Source organism: Lycorma delicatula, chromosome 5 (genome assembly GCF_047948215.1).
Source record: "Lycorma delicatula isolate Av1 chromosome 5, ASM4794821v1, whole genome shotgun sequence".
Lineage (NCBI taxonomy): Eukaryota > Metazoa > Arthropoda > Insecta > Hemiptera > Fulgoridae > Lycorma > Lycorma delicatula.
Window position 1 is genome coordinate 33,194,425 of NC_134459.1, and position 19,971 is coordinate 33,214,395.

The 19,971-nt window shown below is 30.5% G+C and overlaps 1 protein-coding gene across 1 annotated transcript in view; it reads right to left on the reverse strand.

The window, feature by feature from the left end:
• Positions 1-240: 240 nt before the first annotated feature.
• Positions 241-19,971, reverse strand: part of LOC142324842 (uncharacterized) — a 53,208-nt gene continuing 33,477 nt past the window's right edge. The window contains exons 3-4 of the mRNA XM_075365880.1: positions 7,119-7,369; positions 241-4,622 (exon numbers count right to left, since the gene is read on the reverse strand). Of these exons, the coding sequence (XP_075221995.1) occupies positions 4,392-4,622; positions 7,119-7,369 (482 nt within the window). The 3' untranslated portion in view covers positions 241-4,391. The remainder of the gene's footprint in view (positions 4,623-7,118; positions 7,370-19,971) is intronic.

The window sequence follows — 19,971 nt, forward strand, 5'->3', positions numbered from 1 at the left end:
TTTCTTTATAAAATTTATCTAAATTGTCACCAAATTTTCTTTAAAAGAAGTAAAACACTTGGAACCTAAATTTATTCGTACTATGTTTCACAAAGTCTCAAAATCATTCCGAATAAATTACTTGGATTTCAAATTTTAAGTGTATTTCAGTCCTTGAGAGAATATTCTTTTCCGTTTTTTTTTTCAACGAAACAATCTAGTAATGACATTAATGAGAAACACAAATTTTATTGTACACAATTTATTTTACAATAATTATATTATTACATAATAACAAATAATAATAATGATATTAATTTTCCCATTATTATTCGATCGTACAAATAGCTTGTGATATATTTACAAATTTTTAAAAATATTTTCTAACATTTATTTTAATAAAATTAACAGTCGATATTACAAAATAATATAATACAAAAAGAGGTGTACTCCAGCATAATAATTAAATAATACCTTGTTCTTCTTGAAATTAGTAATATAATTAATAACATTCTGTAATTTTTGGGAAAAATGTTATAGATTTTTTCTAAATAATTTAAAAAATTTACACAACAGGGATAATTAGATCAAATTTTATCTATAACAAAAAAATTACCGTAGAATATTTTATTCTGTACACCGTAATTAGCACCTACAGCATTAAGGCAGGCAATCACATATGTTGGTAGAAGAGCTTTCAGAACACTTTAAAGCACTTTAAAATTAAAAAAAAGGTTAACATTATAATTTGAGTTTTCTTAGTCATTCCGCTCATGGAAACTTTGGTTTTATAATACATTAAACGGGTAAAAGAAATTACAAATATCGATTTACGTGAAATTCTTGAAAAAAAAAATAACCGCAAATCCGACATTCTCCTTTTTTCCTGGTGTCTCAAAATTAATGTAAATATGTTTTTGCGATAAAAACAATTTAGGGTTTTTATTCGCTTACATTATGACAGATTATTCAAAATAATTGGGCCAAAAAGTTGGTTCTCCGATTTTTATGTAGATCGGCTATAGAGATACAATGCAAGATAAAGTTTAAGCAGAAGAAAACTTGGAATATTGATTTTAAAAGTTGATAACTTTGTTATATACGATACAATTAAAATCAACCTTTGTTCTAAAGCATTATCGGGTAGAATTCTCTTTTTATTTTTATAAATTTTATTTTAATGTTTTTTAGAACGTGAAATATTATGGATAATTGTAAAAGGAAAATATTTTTATTTTTGATAAATTAAATGGAAAGTCGACTATCGATAAATTTTCTTACATAAACTGATAAATTTATGGAATTTTTGTTATCAATAAATTCTTATTCACATATTGTTTATGAATTAACTCAATTCATGTGTTGATATGTTTTAGAGAAGGTAGATTTATCTTTTTCTAAATTAAATCCTCTTAGGTTAATTGAACCATAACGAGAAGAAATAATCTTTCTTTCATTAACCTTGAAAAAATCCTGCAATCGTCATATAAAAGAACAAGAAAGAAAAATCTTGCATCGATGAAGCAACAATAATATCGATTTCTTTTTTTAAAAACGATTTGATTGTCGTTCATATTTGTTATTTCTATAAAAAAATAATTATTTAAAAAAAAAAAGCACCCGTACCGATGCTTTATATTATGTATAATATATATTGTATCTGAATAGTTTAACGAGATATCTCAGTATTTGATAATTTTATTAACGTTGCAACATATCTTGTGCAGAAACTCACATTACCTATCCTGTAGAAGACCATATAACATCACCTAACGTGACGCATACATATAGAATATCAGGATTTCAGCTGTCCGTACCTACCCGCCGAACGACGAAAAAATTTTTTTGTCAATTTTCAGACCGATTTTTTGCGTCAAAAAAATTTTTTTAACATCAAGGTACCACCGTAAAACGCAGGTGCGTCGATTACAACAAAATTTATTTCAAGGAAAAAGTTATTGAGCGAACAAACATAAGAAAAAATATGCGGGTCGAATTTATAACCTTCTTTTTTGAAGTCGGATAAAAATGAATTAATTATAAATTAATGTGTAATATCGTCAATGATAAGTGCTTCATATCGTTGAAATGATGTTTATGTTGCTTTTCCTGCATCATTTATTGGTCCTGACCACACTACTTCGTAATTCTGATTGAATGAAAATATGAATTATTATTTATAAATTCACCGTAGTTGATGATAGCTCATAATTCCTTTAAAGAAAAGGAAAAGAAATAAAGTTATATGTATGATACATGACAAATGATTGACGATATTGTAAAACATTTGTGGTATGGATTTTGATATTTTTTTAAATTATATAATTCTCATTATTGATATAAAATAAGATATTTAATTATTACTGGACGTTCACCTCTCGTTGTAGAATAAGTAATAAACTTAACTATAAACTTTGTTGTAAAAAAAAGGACACAAATTATTGTAGAATGTACTTAGAAAAGATTAATAATTTTTTTTTTTCACATAGTAGCGTTATTTGAACCGCTACCATTTTGTAACCGCTTCGTGGACCATATTTTAATTAACTTTTTTTTTTTTTAATATTTACTTTTAATAAATTCAGCTAGAAAAGATCTTTTCTTCCTTAATTTTTAATCCAGAACTGTTTATTAGATCGGCTACTAGTAAAACAGATATAATATCTTCCTATGTCACGTTAAAATTTTAAAATATTACATAAGGGTAATACATTAACAATTTTAAGAGATCACCGATCATTTTATGTCAACCTTTTACTGTAGTTCGCGATCGTTAACTTACTTTGTCGTACGAATCGACATCCAGACTAATCGTATCGAGCCCGAAAGCAGACGATTTTTCTACTCGTTAACCGTTTAATTCGTAATTAATATACGATAAAAGGATATTCCGTTTATTAAACCGCTTCTTTGTTTCGTCTTACAAGAAAACCAGTTTTATTTTTACGTAGTTATTAATGTTATGTCACAATCGGGAAACTGTCAAAATCGGTAGCTACAATTCTAGCAAGCTATATGGTAATCCAGAAAACACTGGAATATACGATGCAGCTTTTACTCGATCTGTTCAACTTTCACAAATAATTATTTCTTGTTGTTAAACAAACCTATTATTAGCGTTGTATAGTCCCTAATAATAGCAAATAGTGAATTATCTCACCGTTCACAATTTAACGTAATATTACTTTATATATTGATGATATTTACGTCAATCTGTTAATGCAGATGTTATGTGAAATAGCCCTTATTTATTCGCATAACAGAAATGAACGATTTATAAAGTAACATAAGTTACGAAGATATAAAAAATTCAATTCTCAGCATGCGTATAACATAGCCCAGTGTATATACCGGCACGCTGTGAATGAAAGAAACAATAGCCCGTATTTAGTATTCATAATATGTACCGTTTAGCCCTTACTCATATAATGTACAATAGCCCTTACGATTGATATTCGATGACTAAACATGTGAATGGATATTAGTAGTGCCGGTTACATAAATCGCTAACAATATATGTAACCGTTAAAATATAGTAATTATCGGGTCTGACATCAAATAGACGTCTAATTTATGCCGCTGATTAATTGTTTTACGAATAAATATTTTCTTACTTTACCGCTAAAGACTTCAAATTAGATATGATATCGATATGAGCGGTCGATGACAAACGTGTAGGTAGGTCAATATATTATCAATAGCAACATCTATAACATTGTCATCGATATACATCTCTTTATCTTGCCAAAATATTGATCAATGCCAATATATTTTTCAAAGTAAATAGTTATTATATATTTACCTTATAGATTCTTAGAGCAGGCAGAAAATTCTATTCTGGAACTATATCAGAATAGAAATCACCGTGGCCTAGAGTGATTAAAATCCCCATCGGTAAGTTAAAATCATAGTTGATTTTCATCGTCATTGATTTGAACTGGTTTTAATCAATTTTATAGGTTAATATTTTATTCTATTTTATCTAGAATCAAGCGTGTATCATTCTAATATACGAGTTAAAAACTGCGAACTTAGTATACATAGCCTAAACGATTCTAAATAAAATAAAATGTGTGTGTGTGTGTGTGTGTGTGTGTGTGTGTGTGTGTGTGTGTGTGTGTGTGTTGTGTGTCATGTTTGTGACAGTCATGAGTCTTATTTCCACGATATAAATAATCTATTCTATACACTAGTCCCTATACAATTATCGGAAGGAATTAAATCTTATTAAAAAACAAAACTATACTAATATTTACAAGAGTGGTTAACGCTATAGGTCATTCACATTTCTTACTCAGCTAAGTACACAAAGCATAACGATGGTCAACGTAGTTTTTTTTTAAAAAGCACCTTCACCAAATCGTTCACACTATCATTAACAGTTTACAGTATTTTTCCCATCTTCTGACGGTCTATAATGTGACGTTATGATGATGTGTTCTGAGCGCCGCGCACTTTTCTAGTTGTTGATGTTGACTTCGTACTGCGAATCTGTTGACGTGTACCGGTATCGGTACAACAATTTTACAGCCCGGCGTCCCTCCCCCCGTTCCACCTCTCTGTCCGGATGCCCCTGATGACGACGTTAAACCGGCTTTCACTCTTTTCCATTTAGCTCTGCGGTTCTGGAACCATATTTTAACCTGTAACCAAAAAAATGAGCAATTAAGGATCTTATTATTTCCAGGTGAATTATCTTGAAAATTAATCGTTTATTTTTCAGGGCATCTACATACTCACTATCTTTACCGCTTTAAATTCTTCCTGCCGTGTACAAAAATAATATTTCACACTTATCACTTCTGCCGATTCATTCATTTAAATTAAAATCAAATTAATATCAAACGAAAAAAATTCACTTAACCGACTTGAAAAGAGCATTAAAAGGTTTATATATTAGACTTAGGAACTTAATGAAAAAAAATTTTCTTAGCATCAGAAAACTATACTGGGAAGAAATTATATTAAATTCGACATAGAATTACACTATTTCATATTAGTTTAGATTTTTTTAGGAAAGAAATAGCTTTTTCTACTTCTCTAGCGCGTACAAAATTTATCGTAATCAAATTTTGTCCTTAAGATGTACGTAAAGATATAGATTTTAATACAGTATTTCACTTTGCGAAATATTTAAAAAAATAAATTATGCATTAAAAAAAAAATTGAAAACACAACAGTTTACTTTCATGAAATGATTGATATTGGGTGCGGCTCTGATGTGTAGCTAAGAGCTAGAGTTCATTCAACGTGATACAGGTAGATGAGATTTACTATATCAATCAAAAGATAAAGAAATTTAATTTTAATGAAAAAGTTTGGTCAACAGAATATTTACCAGGAACTAAAAGAAAAATACAAAGCCTTTGTAGAACGAATAGTGGATGGCAAGCTGCCAAATAAAGCCAACAAGCATCAATTGAAATAAAGAGTCCGTAAAATAGATAATGTTAGTGTAAATAAATCAGAGATGTATATAAAACATAATAGAAGTTTTTCTTATTTAATTTATCTTTTAAATTCTTAATTTTTTTTTTAAACCTTTGTATACATAGATACTTTTCCATTTATATATTTATTAAGACGCCGTAAACCAAACTATTGTGAATGATGTTATAATAGAAATAATTCATTCCTTATAATGGTTAACCACTCTGAAAAACAATAACAACACAATATCCATGCCAGGTTTACAGAGAAAAATAAGAAGTGAAATGGTTTATTATTATCATCTACACTGTACCGATACACTGTCACATACCGACATCCCAAAACCATCGAAATGCAAATTATATTTAATTTACAAGTGTTACTTTCACTCTATTACCAAAGGAAATGGGTGCAGTGAACATCATTTTTATCAGAGAATGCAACTTTCATCGTTTTTTATCATATAGTGCGTTCGGAAAGTTACTGTGCACTGGAATTATTTAAGTGTAAAGACGAAACTTTCTTAATTATTATTTCGTATCTTTATTACATTATTTTATAAAAGCGGATATTGCAATAACTGGAATAGTTTACAAAAGGTATTATTGAAAATGACCTCCAAATATCAATACAACATGTTTCAATTTGTTTTCAAATACTTTAACAGCTGATATACTGGAAGGTCTCCTATATATACCATTATTCTTGTTCTTAGTTTAGCTATTTAGCATTTGTTCTTAGTTCATCAATCGTGCGTGATCTGTTGCGAAACACTGCTTGTTTCGCTGCCCCCAATGGAAAGTAATCTGGAGGAGTTAAACCGGGAAGTGGTGCAGGCCGCAAACCACACGAAATGATTCATTTTGTAAAAAAGGTCATTGGGCAGTTAGTTGTGAGCGCTGTGAAGCCATCTTGTTGGATCCAACCGTGATCGATTTTCACTTTGTTAATTGACTAATAACCTTTGTTAAAACAGCACTATAACGATCTCATAACACAATACAGCATCTCAATACATCACAAAATAGACTCACAATACGCGTTCTACTCACATCGACAATTTTCGCTTTGCATAAAAACTTTCGTGTAGTTCACGAGGAAACAGCACGAAACGAAGCACGGTTAATCACAACTCAACGATTGACGTTTCGGTTTATTACTGAGGAACGCCCAATGAACCCATAGGGCAACCGACCTAACGCTGAAAGAACAGAATGCACCACGTAATTCTAAAACATACTGCACAGCAACTTTCCGAACGGCCTGTGCCATAGATGATTTACGTACAGATATAAGAAATGCTGGGAAAGACTATAATTTTTTTTCTGTGGTAAAACACTCATTATATACATAATGGTGTAAAGTATATTCTTCTACTCTGCCTGGTTATTTATCATACTTAACCCAGAAATAAATAAAATTTATTAAAGCATAATAGACCAAGCAATTACAAAACAATTTAAAAATGTGTTCGTGCGTATATATATATATATATATATGTGTGTGTGTGTGTGTGTGTGTGTGTGTGTGTGTGTGTGTGTGTGTGTGTGTGTGTGTGTGTGTGTGTGTATGTGTGTGTTTTTTGTATTAAAATAACATCAATATTATATGGAAACCGGATGCGCTTTCCAACACTGACATAATTGGTATTAGTGAAAACGTGTGTGTACTTATACTTTTATAAAAAAAACGTCGGCAATGTCACTCACCTGTACTTCACTAAGTTTCAGGGCGGTGGCGATCTGGGATCGCTCGGTAAGACTGAGATATTTCTTTGCGTGAAATTCTCTTTCCAATTCCAAAAGTTGCTCGCTGGTGAAAGCCGTTCTCCTTCTTCTGGTCTTGGCGTTACCACCGCCCCCTCCATCGCTTCCCGCGGACGAACCTCTGCTTTGTGAACCCAAAGGACCAGTACCAGAACATTCTTCTGCGTCACCTCCATCTGAACACCCGCTGTGACCTAGAAACAATGTAATTTTTTTCTTTCATTTATCGTTGACACTCATGAAACGTATACGTCGACAAAGATTTACATATAAGTATCAAAGAAAAACAAGTTATGGACAAAATAATTATTTATTTATATTAGAATGGAATGAAATTGTGAATTTTAGATTCAGCTTCACTGATCAAAGATATACCTACATACAATTTTTTTACTATTATCAAGAATATAAATATCTAGTTTATAGTATTTTACATATTATAATCTGATAAATACGTTATTTAAATAAAAATAATAAAGAAGCTATTTAATAGAATCGTTTACAGAGAGTAGAAATTATTTAATTAGATACGAATTTAAAAATGTTTTTGTAACATACTAGCAGCCTCTGTTGCGCCGAGCCCGTCCTATATGCGTACAGAACTTCAAAAATTGGAAATAATTTTTTTAGTAATTATGAGTTATTCACAAGTTTCTTTCTTTTTCCTATTTAGCCTCCGGTAACTACCGTTTAGATAATTCCTCAGAGGATGATATGTATGAGTGTAAATGAAGTGTAGTCTTGCACATTCTTAGTTCGACCATTCCTGAGATGTGTGGTTAATTGAAACCCAACCACTAAAGAACACCGGTATCCACGATCTAGTATTCAAATCTATGTAAAATAACTGGCTTTACTAGGACTTGAACGCTGGAACTCTCGACATCCAAATCAGCGGATTAGGGAAGACGCGTCACGACTAGACCAACCCGGTGAGTTATTCAGAAGTTACCTAATAAAATAGATTAATTTGAATGAATAACAACTTTTCAGTAAAATAAAATTTCATAAAACACGGTAAAATAAAACTTCTGGGTAAATTTTATTTCTTGTTAATATTATATTATATTATCATAACCGATCTTAAGAGCGATGAAGCTCAGAAACCCGTTGTAATCGACCATATGAACACAATTTCCTTTGACCTTTTTCTTTGTACACTAATAAATATAGCTTCTTCATCAATTGAGGGTGCATTATATCGACCTCTATGTTCATCTACTGGAATCCAGTGGGTATGAATAATCAATTCCCAATTGTTAAATTCATTATAGATCTCGGTTCAAGAATACATGAAACTCTCTGTGAAACCAGTATTACCTTGTAAAACTTTTCGCAATGGTTCAACGAGTTTGCTTTTCAAAGTCAAGTTAATATTTGATTTAGATAAAAGATGTGCTCCCAAAATATTGTTTTGACTTTGTTAAAGAATTATTTTTCCCCGACGCAGTAAAGTCCAGAAGTTTCATCATTCCGTTTTTAGCATTACATATTTTAATCATGTTATCTGTTTGAATATTTCAGATGATCTTTCAAATTCAGATGATCAATTTTAGGGGGGTGATAATCAAAAGGCGATTTGAAACCTAATAAATTTCTTGAAGATTGAACTCGATTTTGAGCCGCACGTATAAGTTGTTCTTCAAGTCTCTAAGAACGCTTGACGTAGATTCACGTTATCCACGATTATAAATTCTAGTAACCCTAGGAATTCTTCTTCTTATCTGTGACCTAGCCGATTTACACATTATGAAAACAGTAATACCACCACATTGTAAGTCGAATTTATGTCAATTATTTGTGTTTCTTACCCTGATGGAACTTCTTAGTTCTGGATATAAAAATCTATGATGCTATTTTACTCGGATGAGGATGAGTTCTCGCGGATTGCCACCAGATAATCGAAATGAAATTTAGTAAACAAAAAATAGTAAGTATCTTTCTAAAGATATCGATATAGTTATTGAAATTTTTCATCAATATTCTTTAAATCATCAAAACTTTAACTTTGGTAAATATGAAAATAATCTTATTCTCTTTAATTTTATTTTGAAACCAATTTCTTTTTATGTATATTACGATAATAATACAAATTGATCGTTTATAGAGAATGATATTAAATTTAGTAAAGGAAGTTTTAGGTTATTTACTTTTTTTATATTTATTTATGATTTATAAAATAGTGAGATTATTTAAGTTTGAACTTTGGTGAACGTTGCAGGGAGTAATAAGAAAGCTACAGTTGAAATTTCCTAATGATTGGTTCAATAATTTTCGTTGTTATCTAGAATAAACGAAAAATATGTTTCTTTTTATGTAATTAATGAATTAATAAAAATAAATTTTTAAAAACTTAAAAAAATTAAAAACAAATTATTCATTAAATCTTTTATATTTTAATTTACTATTAACATGTACTTCATTTATTTTTTACAATCATCGTCAGTAAAAAATTTTATCTTCGATATATATATATATATATATATATATATATATATATAAATGTATATAAACGTAGCAAAAACAATTCTTTTGTTATTGTATTAGTTCATATTCCCCTCTGCACTAATCTCAAAGACAAAAGTATAAAAACTGTTTACCACCAAGAGTACAGAATTCGATAATGCTTCTTATTTTATGCTTATTATTTTTTTCTAATAGCGCTTTTGAGGTTTTCCCTCATCATCAGTTAAACTTTTTCTTCCAAATCACACATTAAATTCAAGCCATTAAAATCATAACATATAAAAATATGCAGTCATAAATATTAAAAAATATAAAATTAAAAAATTAATTTTTTTTTTATTATGTGGCTAGCCACACAATAATTGTACTGTATTACAATATTGTACTATATATATGTATATAAATATATATTTGTGTGTGTGTGTGTGTATGTATGTATGTATGTATGTATGTATGTATGTGTGTGTGTATGTATGTATGTATGTTTGTGTGTGTGTGTGTGTGTGTGTGTGTGTGTGTGTGTGTGTGTGTGTGTGTGTGTGTGTGTGTGTGTGTGTGTGTGTGTGTGTGCGTGTAAAAATACTTTTATTTGATATCTTTGATGAATTTCAAATAAGTTTGGCTTTTCATTTTATAGACTGACTCTACTGTAGGTCATATTATTCAAATCAATGCGCTCATGTGAATTTCACAGTTAAGACGAAACGTTTGACACCCATTACATGAGAAATAATCCAGCCGTTCTGGGGTTCCAGGGTCATAAACTAACTAGAAATACATATCAACTAAATTTTCCAGCAGCCCTCCTGCTGGAAAATTCAAGAAATAAAATATAAAACTTATTTGTTTGTATATAAAAAAAAAATGTATTTGTTCAGCTTAAAACATTGAGACCTCTATGAACAGAATGAAAATAAAAAAAAATAGTTGTATCGTACAAAATACAAAGTCATTGGTAATGAACACCAACCAAATCATAAGTCATTTATTGTTATCGTCTACGAGAAGTGGGAGACGATTTAAACAACTCTGTGAAATAAATTATTTGATATTTATTTATTAAAGGATTAAGAATACTTTTAACCAAATAGTATTTTATTTTAAAATTAGTTATTGTAGTATTTTTATCTTTATTTTGAAGAACATCTTACCGCTCAAATTTGATCACACAAATTTGTACTACGAAAACTCCACTGTTGTTATAAATAAACAATAAACCGGTGGAAATCAATGCATTATGAAATAGATTAATCCATATAACAAATAACGAAAAGGAAACGTATTTTAAGAATAGAAGAAAGAATGAAAAGAAATTAAATAGAACGACAAGGGGAGAAGGAGTCGAAGAGTAAGAGAACTATGGCGTTTCATCTCACCGTGGTGCGGTAGCAAATGTGTTTCCTATTTGGCGGCATTAATGGAAACATGGATGCGGAGAGAAGGGAGGAGACATCGATATAAATCATAACAAACGAAGCGGGGACAAGGACAAGGGACCTCAACAGACACACCCCCTCGCGCAACCCTCCTCGAAGACTCGACAACTGCGCTTACGAACGTTAGTCTAACGACCGTGTACAGTAAGTAGTGGTCTGGACTAAACGTACGGTATTCAAGTAGATATTTGTTTGCTTTTCAACCGAACAGCCTGTACGATTTGATAATAATTGTCATTATGAGTAGTTTTGTAAATAACGCGACCGCGTAGCCACAGTTTTCCTTATACTATGTTCACAGTACTAGATTATGCTGTATAAAAAATTTTATAACCAAATAACATGAAGACATCAATTCTAATATAAATCTCCTTTAGTTCACAAAATTATCACGTATATATCTACGAAGTACACCATTGTAGAAAACGATTTTGAATTAAATCAATAGAAATTGAATAATCGTGAAATAAAGTCTTATTCAACAAAAAGGGTTTTTTGTCTTCAGACGTTTGACTGGTGTGATGCAGCTCTCCAAGATTCCCTTTCTAGTGCCAGTCGTTTCATTACGGTTTATCCCCTACAACCTACTTCCTTAAGAATTTGTTTTGTATATTTCAAATGTTGCCTGCCAGCACAATTTTTCCCATCTACCTGTACCTCCAATATCAAAGCGACTATTCCAGGATGCCTTAGGTTGTGGCCTATAGGTCTGTCACTAATTTAAGCCATATTTTTCCAAATGCTTCTTTCTTCATCAATTTGCCGCAATACCTCTTCATTTGTTACTTTATCCACCCATCTGACTTTTAGCATTCTCCTATAGCAGCACATTTCAAAAGCGTCTAATTTTTTCTTCTCAGGTACTCCGATCGTCCAAGCTTCACTTCCATATAAAGCTATGCTCCAAACATATACTTTCAAAAATTTTTTCCTGACGTTTAAATTGATTTTTGATGTAAACAAATTATATTTCTGACGGAAAGCTCGTTTTGCCTGCGTTATTCTGCATTTCATATCGCTCCTGCTTCGTCCATCTTTAGTAATTCTACTTCCCAAACAACAAAATTCTCCTACCTCCATAATCTTTTCTTGTTCTACTTTTACATTCAGTGGTCCATCTGCTTTATTTTTAATTAATTTCATTAATTTCGTTTTGTTCTTGTTTATTTTCATGCGGTAGTTCTTGCGTAGGACTTCATCCATGCCATTCATTGTTTCTTCTAAATCTTTTTTACTCTCAGCTAGAATAACTAATCATCAGCAAATTGTAGCATAGTTTTCTTTTCACCTTGCTCTGTTACTCCGGATCTAAACTGTTCTTTAACATCATTAACTGCTAGTTTTATGTAAATATTAAAAATTAACGGGGATAGGGAACATCCTCGTCTCACCAAAGAACACCGGTATCCACAATCTCGTATTCAAATCCGTATAAAAGTAACTGCCTTTACTAGTATTTGAACTTTGAAACTCTCGACTTCAAAATCAGCTGATTTGCAAAGTCGCGTACGCCACTAGACCAACTCGGTGGGTCACGAAACCTACTCTTGTCTGCCCTTTATTTGACGCTGAGTTAATTATTCTAAAATCTCCTTACCAAAAGTCGTTTTTCTCTTCCCACCGAACCTCGCTAATTCCTATTACATTTACATTTAACCTACCCATTTCTCTCTTTAAATTTTCTGACCTAACAACCTTTTTTAGGCTTCTAACATTCCACGCTCCGACTCGTAGAATATTATTTTTTAATTTTCTAGCAGTCCCCACCCGGAGATCCGAACTGGGGACTAGTTTACCTCCGGATTATTTTACCAAGGAAGGCGCCTCCATCTTTGTTACATGAAAATGCAGAGAGCTACATTGTCTTGAAATAAAAGGCTGTGGTTTTCCATTGCTTTCAGCTGCGCAGTACTAAGAAGATTGAGTTATGTTAATATGTCTTCCTGACCTACGCCCTTAACAGCTACTGAAAGAGCTGCTGCCCTCTTTCAGGAATCATTCCTTAGTCTGCCTCTCAACAGATACTACTCCGATATGGTTGACCTTAGGTCCAGCTACTCTGTATCACTGAGCACTCAAGCCCCATCACCGTCGACAAGGTTTCATGATTCATAGAGGGGGAGAACAAGGGTATATACTAATTATTTAAGAGGCCCTCATATTTGAATTTTAAAATTCTATTATAAGTAAATGTAATAAACAAAAACATAACTTTAACGTATGTATAAATAATAATTAGCTATATTTGCCATATAAAAGAAAACAGCTCACTTAAAACTACTGTAATTTTTTTTTTTAAAGAAACAGTTTTAAAAAATTCTTTTAAATACAAAATTGATAATTCTGTTCTTTCTATATGATTTATTAATAAATCATTTAAACAGAAAAATTAATCTAATTTAGAAAAAACCTGAAATAATCCTATTACGGCCTTTTTTGTTACAAGTATTCAATTCCGAAAAATACATAGACGATGTATGTTAAAACATAAAAAATTTTAATCTTTTTTTTTTTTTTTTTAAAGTAACTAATCACGCAAACGCCAAATTACAGCCACTAATGAGAAATGAACTTTTGATGTCATTCCGAAAAGGAGGTCTCCAATTTGGTCTTTAATTTCTTTATTGGTAATCCTTTCAAAATAATATTTATCTATTTTACTAGATATCGGAGGGAAAAAACCTTTTCACTGTAATAATTAGTTTTACAATAGAAATTCAAAAGTTTAATCAACCGTACAATAGAACTGTACTTATTTAGAATTTTTTTTAGAAATGTAATACTTATTTACATTTATTAATTTGTTTATATGCGGGAGACATTCATCTAAAATGTAATAAAAATTAATAGATTAATTAAATAGATTTTAATAAAAATTCATTTTTATATGCAAAAAAGAAAAACTCCACTAGGTATGACCTTTTTGAATCACTTATTATTATCTGATGATGTGGCTATCTTTGCTGAAACTAAAGACGAATTACAAATGAATTTGTTTAGATTTAGTAAGACCGCTGTGGATTTTAACTGTAAAGTTCCTGCCAGTAAAAGGAAAATAATGGAATTCAAAGAAAAAAATAGTAAGATAATATTAAATGAGATAATCCTTGAACAGGTTCGATACTTTAATTACCTGGGCTGTTGTTTAATTTTCGATCAAGGCAATAGTATAGATAACAAGTTGAATAAATTTCCGATAATGTGTAGAACTATTCGGAAAAATCTTAGAAATAAGATTAACATCGAAAGTCAGTTGAAAGTATAAAAAATAATGGCATTGACAATTTTACTTTATGAAAATCAAGCGTGGGTGATGAGATCTCGAAATTACTGTAAGATGCAAGAAGCAGATATGGATTTTTTTTTTAGAGGATTGCAGGGATCGTCGTACGGATAAATTAAGAAATGAAGATATTCGGGGGCAGATTTAAATATTTTCTTCTTCAATGAAATTATTAACTTATGTAGAAGTAAATGGACAGAACACTTAAATTTTATGGAAGAAGATCGAATTTCGAAACGATCTCTAGTTTATGCTTCTTGTGGAAGACGTGATAAGGCAGATCGAGAAAAACATAGTCGGAACAGGTCAATGACCTAACCCGTGCAGGAAATGATGATGATGAACGTCATTTAATGAATTAGCTATTTGGTGGACTTGTTTTTAATTAATCTGACTATACTATTACAATATCTTCATATAATAAATGAACTACTACAGAAATTTTGTAATGTCTTTCATTGTGTTAACAATTTCAAATATAATTTATTCCACATTATGCAATATTTACAGTTATTTTCATAAATACCAAGTATTAATCAAGAATAGTTTGATTTATTCTATTTTTAAATGTCACCTTTATTACTCCATTTATTTTAAAATCTTTCTACTTATATATATATATATATATATATATATATATATATATATATATATAAAATTAAAACGAATCAGTATAGCATATAAATCAGTTATACCTTCCGTGGTGGCATTTTCTATTTCTGAAAATGTAAGCGCGCCTTTTATATAGTTAGAATTCTTAGAACTATGCGTCATACTAAATTCAACAGTGCAATCGGTAGCTGGAATTATTGACTACATGTAACTTCTTTTCTTTTATTTAATTTTTTTTTATTCTAATAAAAGAAGAGTATTTCTTTATAATAATTTAGAAGAAATAATATTAAATGAATATATTATTACTATTTAGAAGAAATAATAATAATTTAAAAGAAAGAATACTTCTTTCTAATAAAAGAAGGAAGAAATTTTTCAATTCTATCGTAAAGTTCTATGTATTATTATTATTTCACTTGATTGATAAAGGTCATTTAATACTATAACAGCAAGTGACCAACTGCCCTAAAGTTTATTTTTACTGATTTTCGAAGAAATGTACGTATTACATTTGGTTATATGGTGTGAGTTGAGGGGGTGAAAATAATTTTTCTCTACTTTGATATATGAGGAGTTCGAAAATACCATTCACTTAAAATCGAATTTCTTATATATATATATATATATATATATATATATATATAGGCCAATGTATAAACGTTTTGTGGTTAGAAAATATCCAAAACTACTTAATCAATTTCATTGAAATTTTGTTATTCTGTAATAGTGTATTTGAAGTTGTGCAAGTGAAAATTTGATAAAGATTGGTTTAGTCGTTCTTTAATTACGCTCGCTCAATTTAAAATCGAAAAGATTTGATGGGGCAAGTTAGAAGCGTGAATCGTTATAATCCTGAAAGTTGGAACGTTCACTTTTCTTTACCTGCGGTATCTATCGTTAGCAATATTAAACCAAATTAAAGAAATATTAAAACCAAATTAATTTTTTTGGGGAGGGGGCGAAAAACGCCTGCGCGTTTCATCGCCCGGAATTTTTTTTTTTTTTATAAAAAATAAAAGAAAATAAAGCTAATCTAAAAGATGAATAAAACTTACAACTAATATCACACATAAAATCTAAAATAAAACCGAAAGTGAATAGAATTTAACAAAGTCCGAGATGGATGTAAAGGGCCCATTCTCGGATAACAAAAATTAAATTAAGGAGAGGTCGGTCTTCTTGCGCAATTCTGCGCAAGAACTTTTTATTTTTAGTGGGAGTATATATATATATATATATATATATACTCCCACTGAGTATACTCCTACTGAGTATATATATATATATATATATATAGCTCAAGTTAAAATATTATATAACACAAGATAAACAGACTAGATATTTCTCTCTCGTCTAGATAAATGGTACGTTTGTTACCTTAAAAATAAATACTTAGTGATAAAATCTTTTTAAAAAGACATGACCACGTTTAAAATCAACTGTCTAGGAATATATTTTTTACTTTATATCAGATTGGGCCCACCGGGCTGATCTAGTGGTAAACTTGTCGCAAATCATCTGTTTAACAGTTGATTTTCGAAGTCGAAGGTTGTGAGATTCAAATCCCCAAAAAACGTTAGTTGCTTTTATATGGATTTGAATACTTGACGGTGGATACCGGTGTACTTTGGTGGTTGGGATTCAATTAACCATACGTCTCAGGAATGGTTGGCCTGAGTCTGTACAAAACTACACCTCATTTATATTTCATACACATCATCCTCATCTCATTGGCTCATGAGGTGGGTTGCTTATAGTTCACTAGTTGAACAGATTGCAATATACCCATTAGGAAAAATAATAATAATATTATACTGACAGTACTTGCAGTGGCGGCTCGCGTGTAGGCACTGTGGAACTGCAGCACTCCCTATTTCCACTTGATGTTATCGATAACATTTAATATAATGAGCCCTTTTTTCTTTAATTCTTTCTTTATACTTGTACAATATATAATCCTAAAGCTTAATGTCAGCAGTCATCCCCCAGTTTATGAAAAAGATACAAAAATCTTTGTATGGAACTGTGAAGCGCACAGTTCCATAGTCATAGTGTTTGGCTGTTGTGCGCATGCGCATATAGGAAGCTGTACGTGAGGCTGTGAGGGAGAGAGAATACTGTCGCTCCCGCAGTGTCAATACTGGTGTGCTGGTGGAAGGTTTTTTTACTCTGCGTGTTTTGTGCTTAAAAAACGTGTACCATATTCTTGAATGTGATAAAGTATAAAATTAGATTATTATTATCTTGTTTCCAGTTATTCTATTTCATTCATTTTTTAGTTTTTTATTTTACAAAAAACTTTAACCATGGCCTTAAAAGGCCCAGAAAAAAAGTTTTCTGGAGCAGCATCCCCACATTAATTTTAGCTACGAACCGCCACTGAATACTTGTATCTGGTAGCCGTACTTTCTTTTATTCTCCACTTTAATTCTTTTCTAACCACCAATTCAAATTCATAAATATGGCTATTCTCTTTTAAACTTATTTAATTTTACCTGTAAAATTTCTAACCGTAGAAAAAACTTAACGGAGGACAATTAATTAAATTACTTTCTTTTATTAACGTGTTTGGTTTAAAATAAATTGTACACTATAATAAATAATACCAAATATAAATTTCCGAATCATTTTATTTTAATTTTAAATAAGATATCCCTTACATGTTATAATCAATGATATGAAATAGGTTGGCTGGCCGTACATTCGGTCATCCAGAGTAAGTAAATTTCATTATAGACGGAAATTTAGAGAGTAAAAAGGTAGAAGAAGTAAAATATTAGAATATAGGATAAAGATAAGTGATTACGATTCAGGAAGTGTTTTAAGATTAAGAAATTAACGCATAATAGAAAGGAATAGAAAAGTGCATTTTTCTACCAGTCGAACGACTGATAAAACAAAATGAAAAAGTGAATGATTTAAGAATTTAAATCCATTTAAAGAATCACTAAATATATGTTTACTTGATTATTTACTCTGTTGAATCCATGAATTCTTTTCAAAAAACAAGATTAATTTAAATAAATAGTGTCATAAAGGTAAACTCCTCAAAAGTATTCGATAATACCGTACTATGTTTGAACAACAAAGCTCTTTTTTGATGTTTTCACATCAAATTGATTTAGGACCTCTTGATTTATAAAAAAAAACCATCCCGGTGCCAAACGTACGTGACATCAGCGTTCGAGTCAAGTAGTTTATTTACTTACATCAGAGAATAGTTCATAGAAAAGCCGTCACTACGTTTTTTTTGTACAAGTTAAATTATTATTATTATTATTAAACCTATTATTATTATAAATGTACTTCTTTTTTTTTTGTTATATTATGATTCGTTCCATTTAATGGTTGTGACGGCTGTCATCATACATTGTAAACTGCAATAAATTTGTGACAAGAACGTCTTTTACTTCACGAATAATAATGAAATCGTTTACTCTGCGATCGGTAGCCGTTGCCAACTTTGCACACACAGTTTAGTCTAAACTAAAAGATCGAAACTCTTGTAAGGAACTCGCTTGATTAACTCAAGCCGCGTTCCCTCACACTTAAACATAAAAAATGTGATTTCGGTATTAAAAAAGAATTATATCGTAACCGTGTGACTTCGGGTGTTTATATACGTATATGGGTGCGCGCGTGTATTTGTGTGCGTTGTGAATAGAAGTCACTGTAGTCAATACGAATATGTGTATTTGAATCGTTAGTAAAATTGGAATTCCCAACATAGTTTGTGTATGTATATATATTTGTGTGTTTGCTCGCGCGTATGTATGTATGTGTGTGTGTTTGTGTAAAGGTACGCGGTCTAATCAAATATGCAGAGTTCGTTTACTGGTTTCCGCAGCGATCACACAGACACGCATATACAAACAAAATAAATACACACACACACACACATTAAATCAGGTGTATAATAATTGTGATGGCCGACGAAACATAACTATTGAGCCATCAACAGAAATAATAATGACGCTATAACAATAATAATAATAACAATAATGTGCTGCCTAACAGCAAAATACAAAACAATTATCTACCTCTGCTGTAGCTAAAGTACCCAACAGCCAAGCCAATTTAACTATCCGTTAGATGTTTTATTTAATTATACCTTTAATTTATTACATTCTTTTAAGCCTAAATTTATTTAGAACAACGCAAATTAACAACATTAAATATATCTTGTTCCAATAAACGCGCGCTTGCACAAACATACATAAAAAATCAAATTAAGCAATTATCTTCTGGGGAGAATTTATATTTCAATTTAATTCTATTACAGATCACATAATTCTACTGATATATATATATATATACGAATCCTGAATCTATTTTTTGGTTCTTTTAATTTCTGGAAGAAAAAAGTTTAGTTTTTTATTATGTATTTAGGCTATATTAAATACTAGACTGTATATTTCAGCAAACTAATCAACGATTTCACTTTTTCATCCTTGGTCAATATGTTCCATCCTGTAAAAAAACTGTGGGCAAAATAGATGCCCTTTCTAAAAAAGGATCTTATATTTGTCTTGATCTTCGGTTTCTCAGTAAGCAGATCTCATCAAATCCCTTTTTACAAATTTTGATCCCATTTTGAGTTTAGTTTAGATTCCCATTATATCCATACTGAGGAGGCCGAGAACTGCTCATTAAAATGTGATAGTGAGCAGCTATTTGTGAACCTGTCAGGTAACTCTGTCGCATAATAAAAAAAAATATACACAGACAGAAGTTCCTATCAGGATACGCATAATCTATTCTAAAATACAAACACGACAGAATACAAAGTAGGGATTACTAATCATTTAGAATTAATTGTGTTTAATGGTAAAACATAGTATAACATTTAATAAATTAATCGATAATATTTTTAATTGTTCTTTAATCCATTTAAGTCCATTGCTAGGGAATTTAATATAGATTTAGGAGTAATTTTAAGTAGAAGTATCTTTTAATGGCATGGTGGATCAGATGGAAAGTAGAACTAACAATTAAT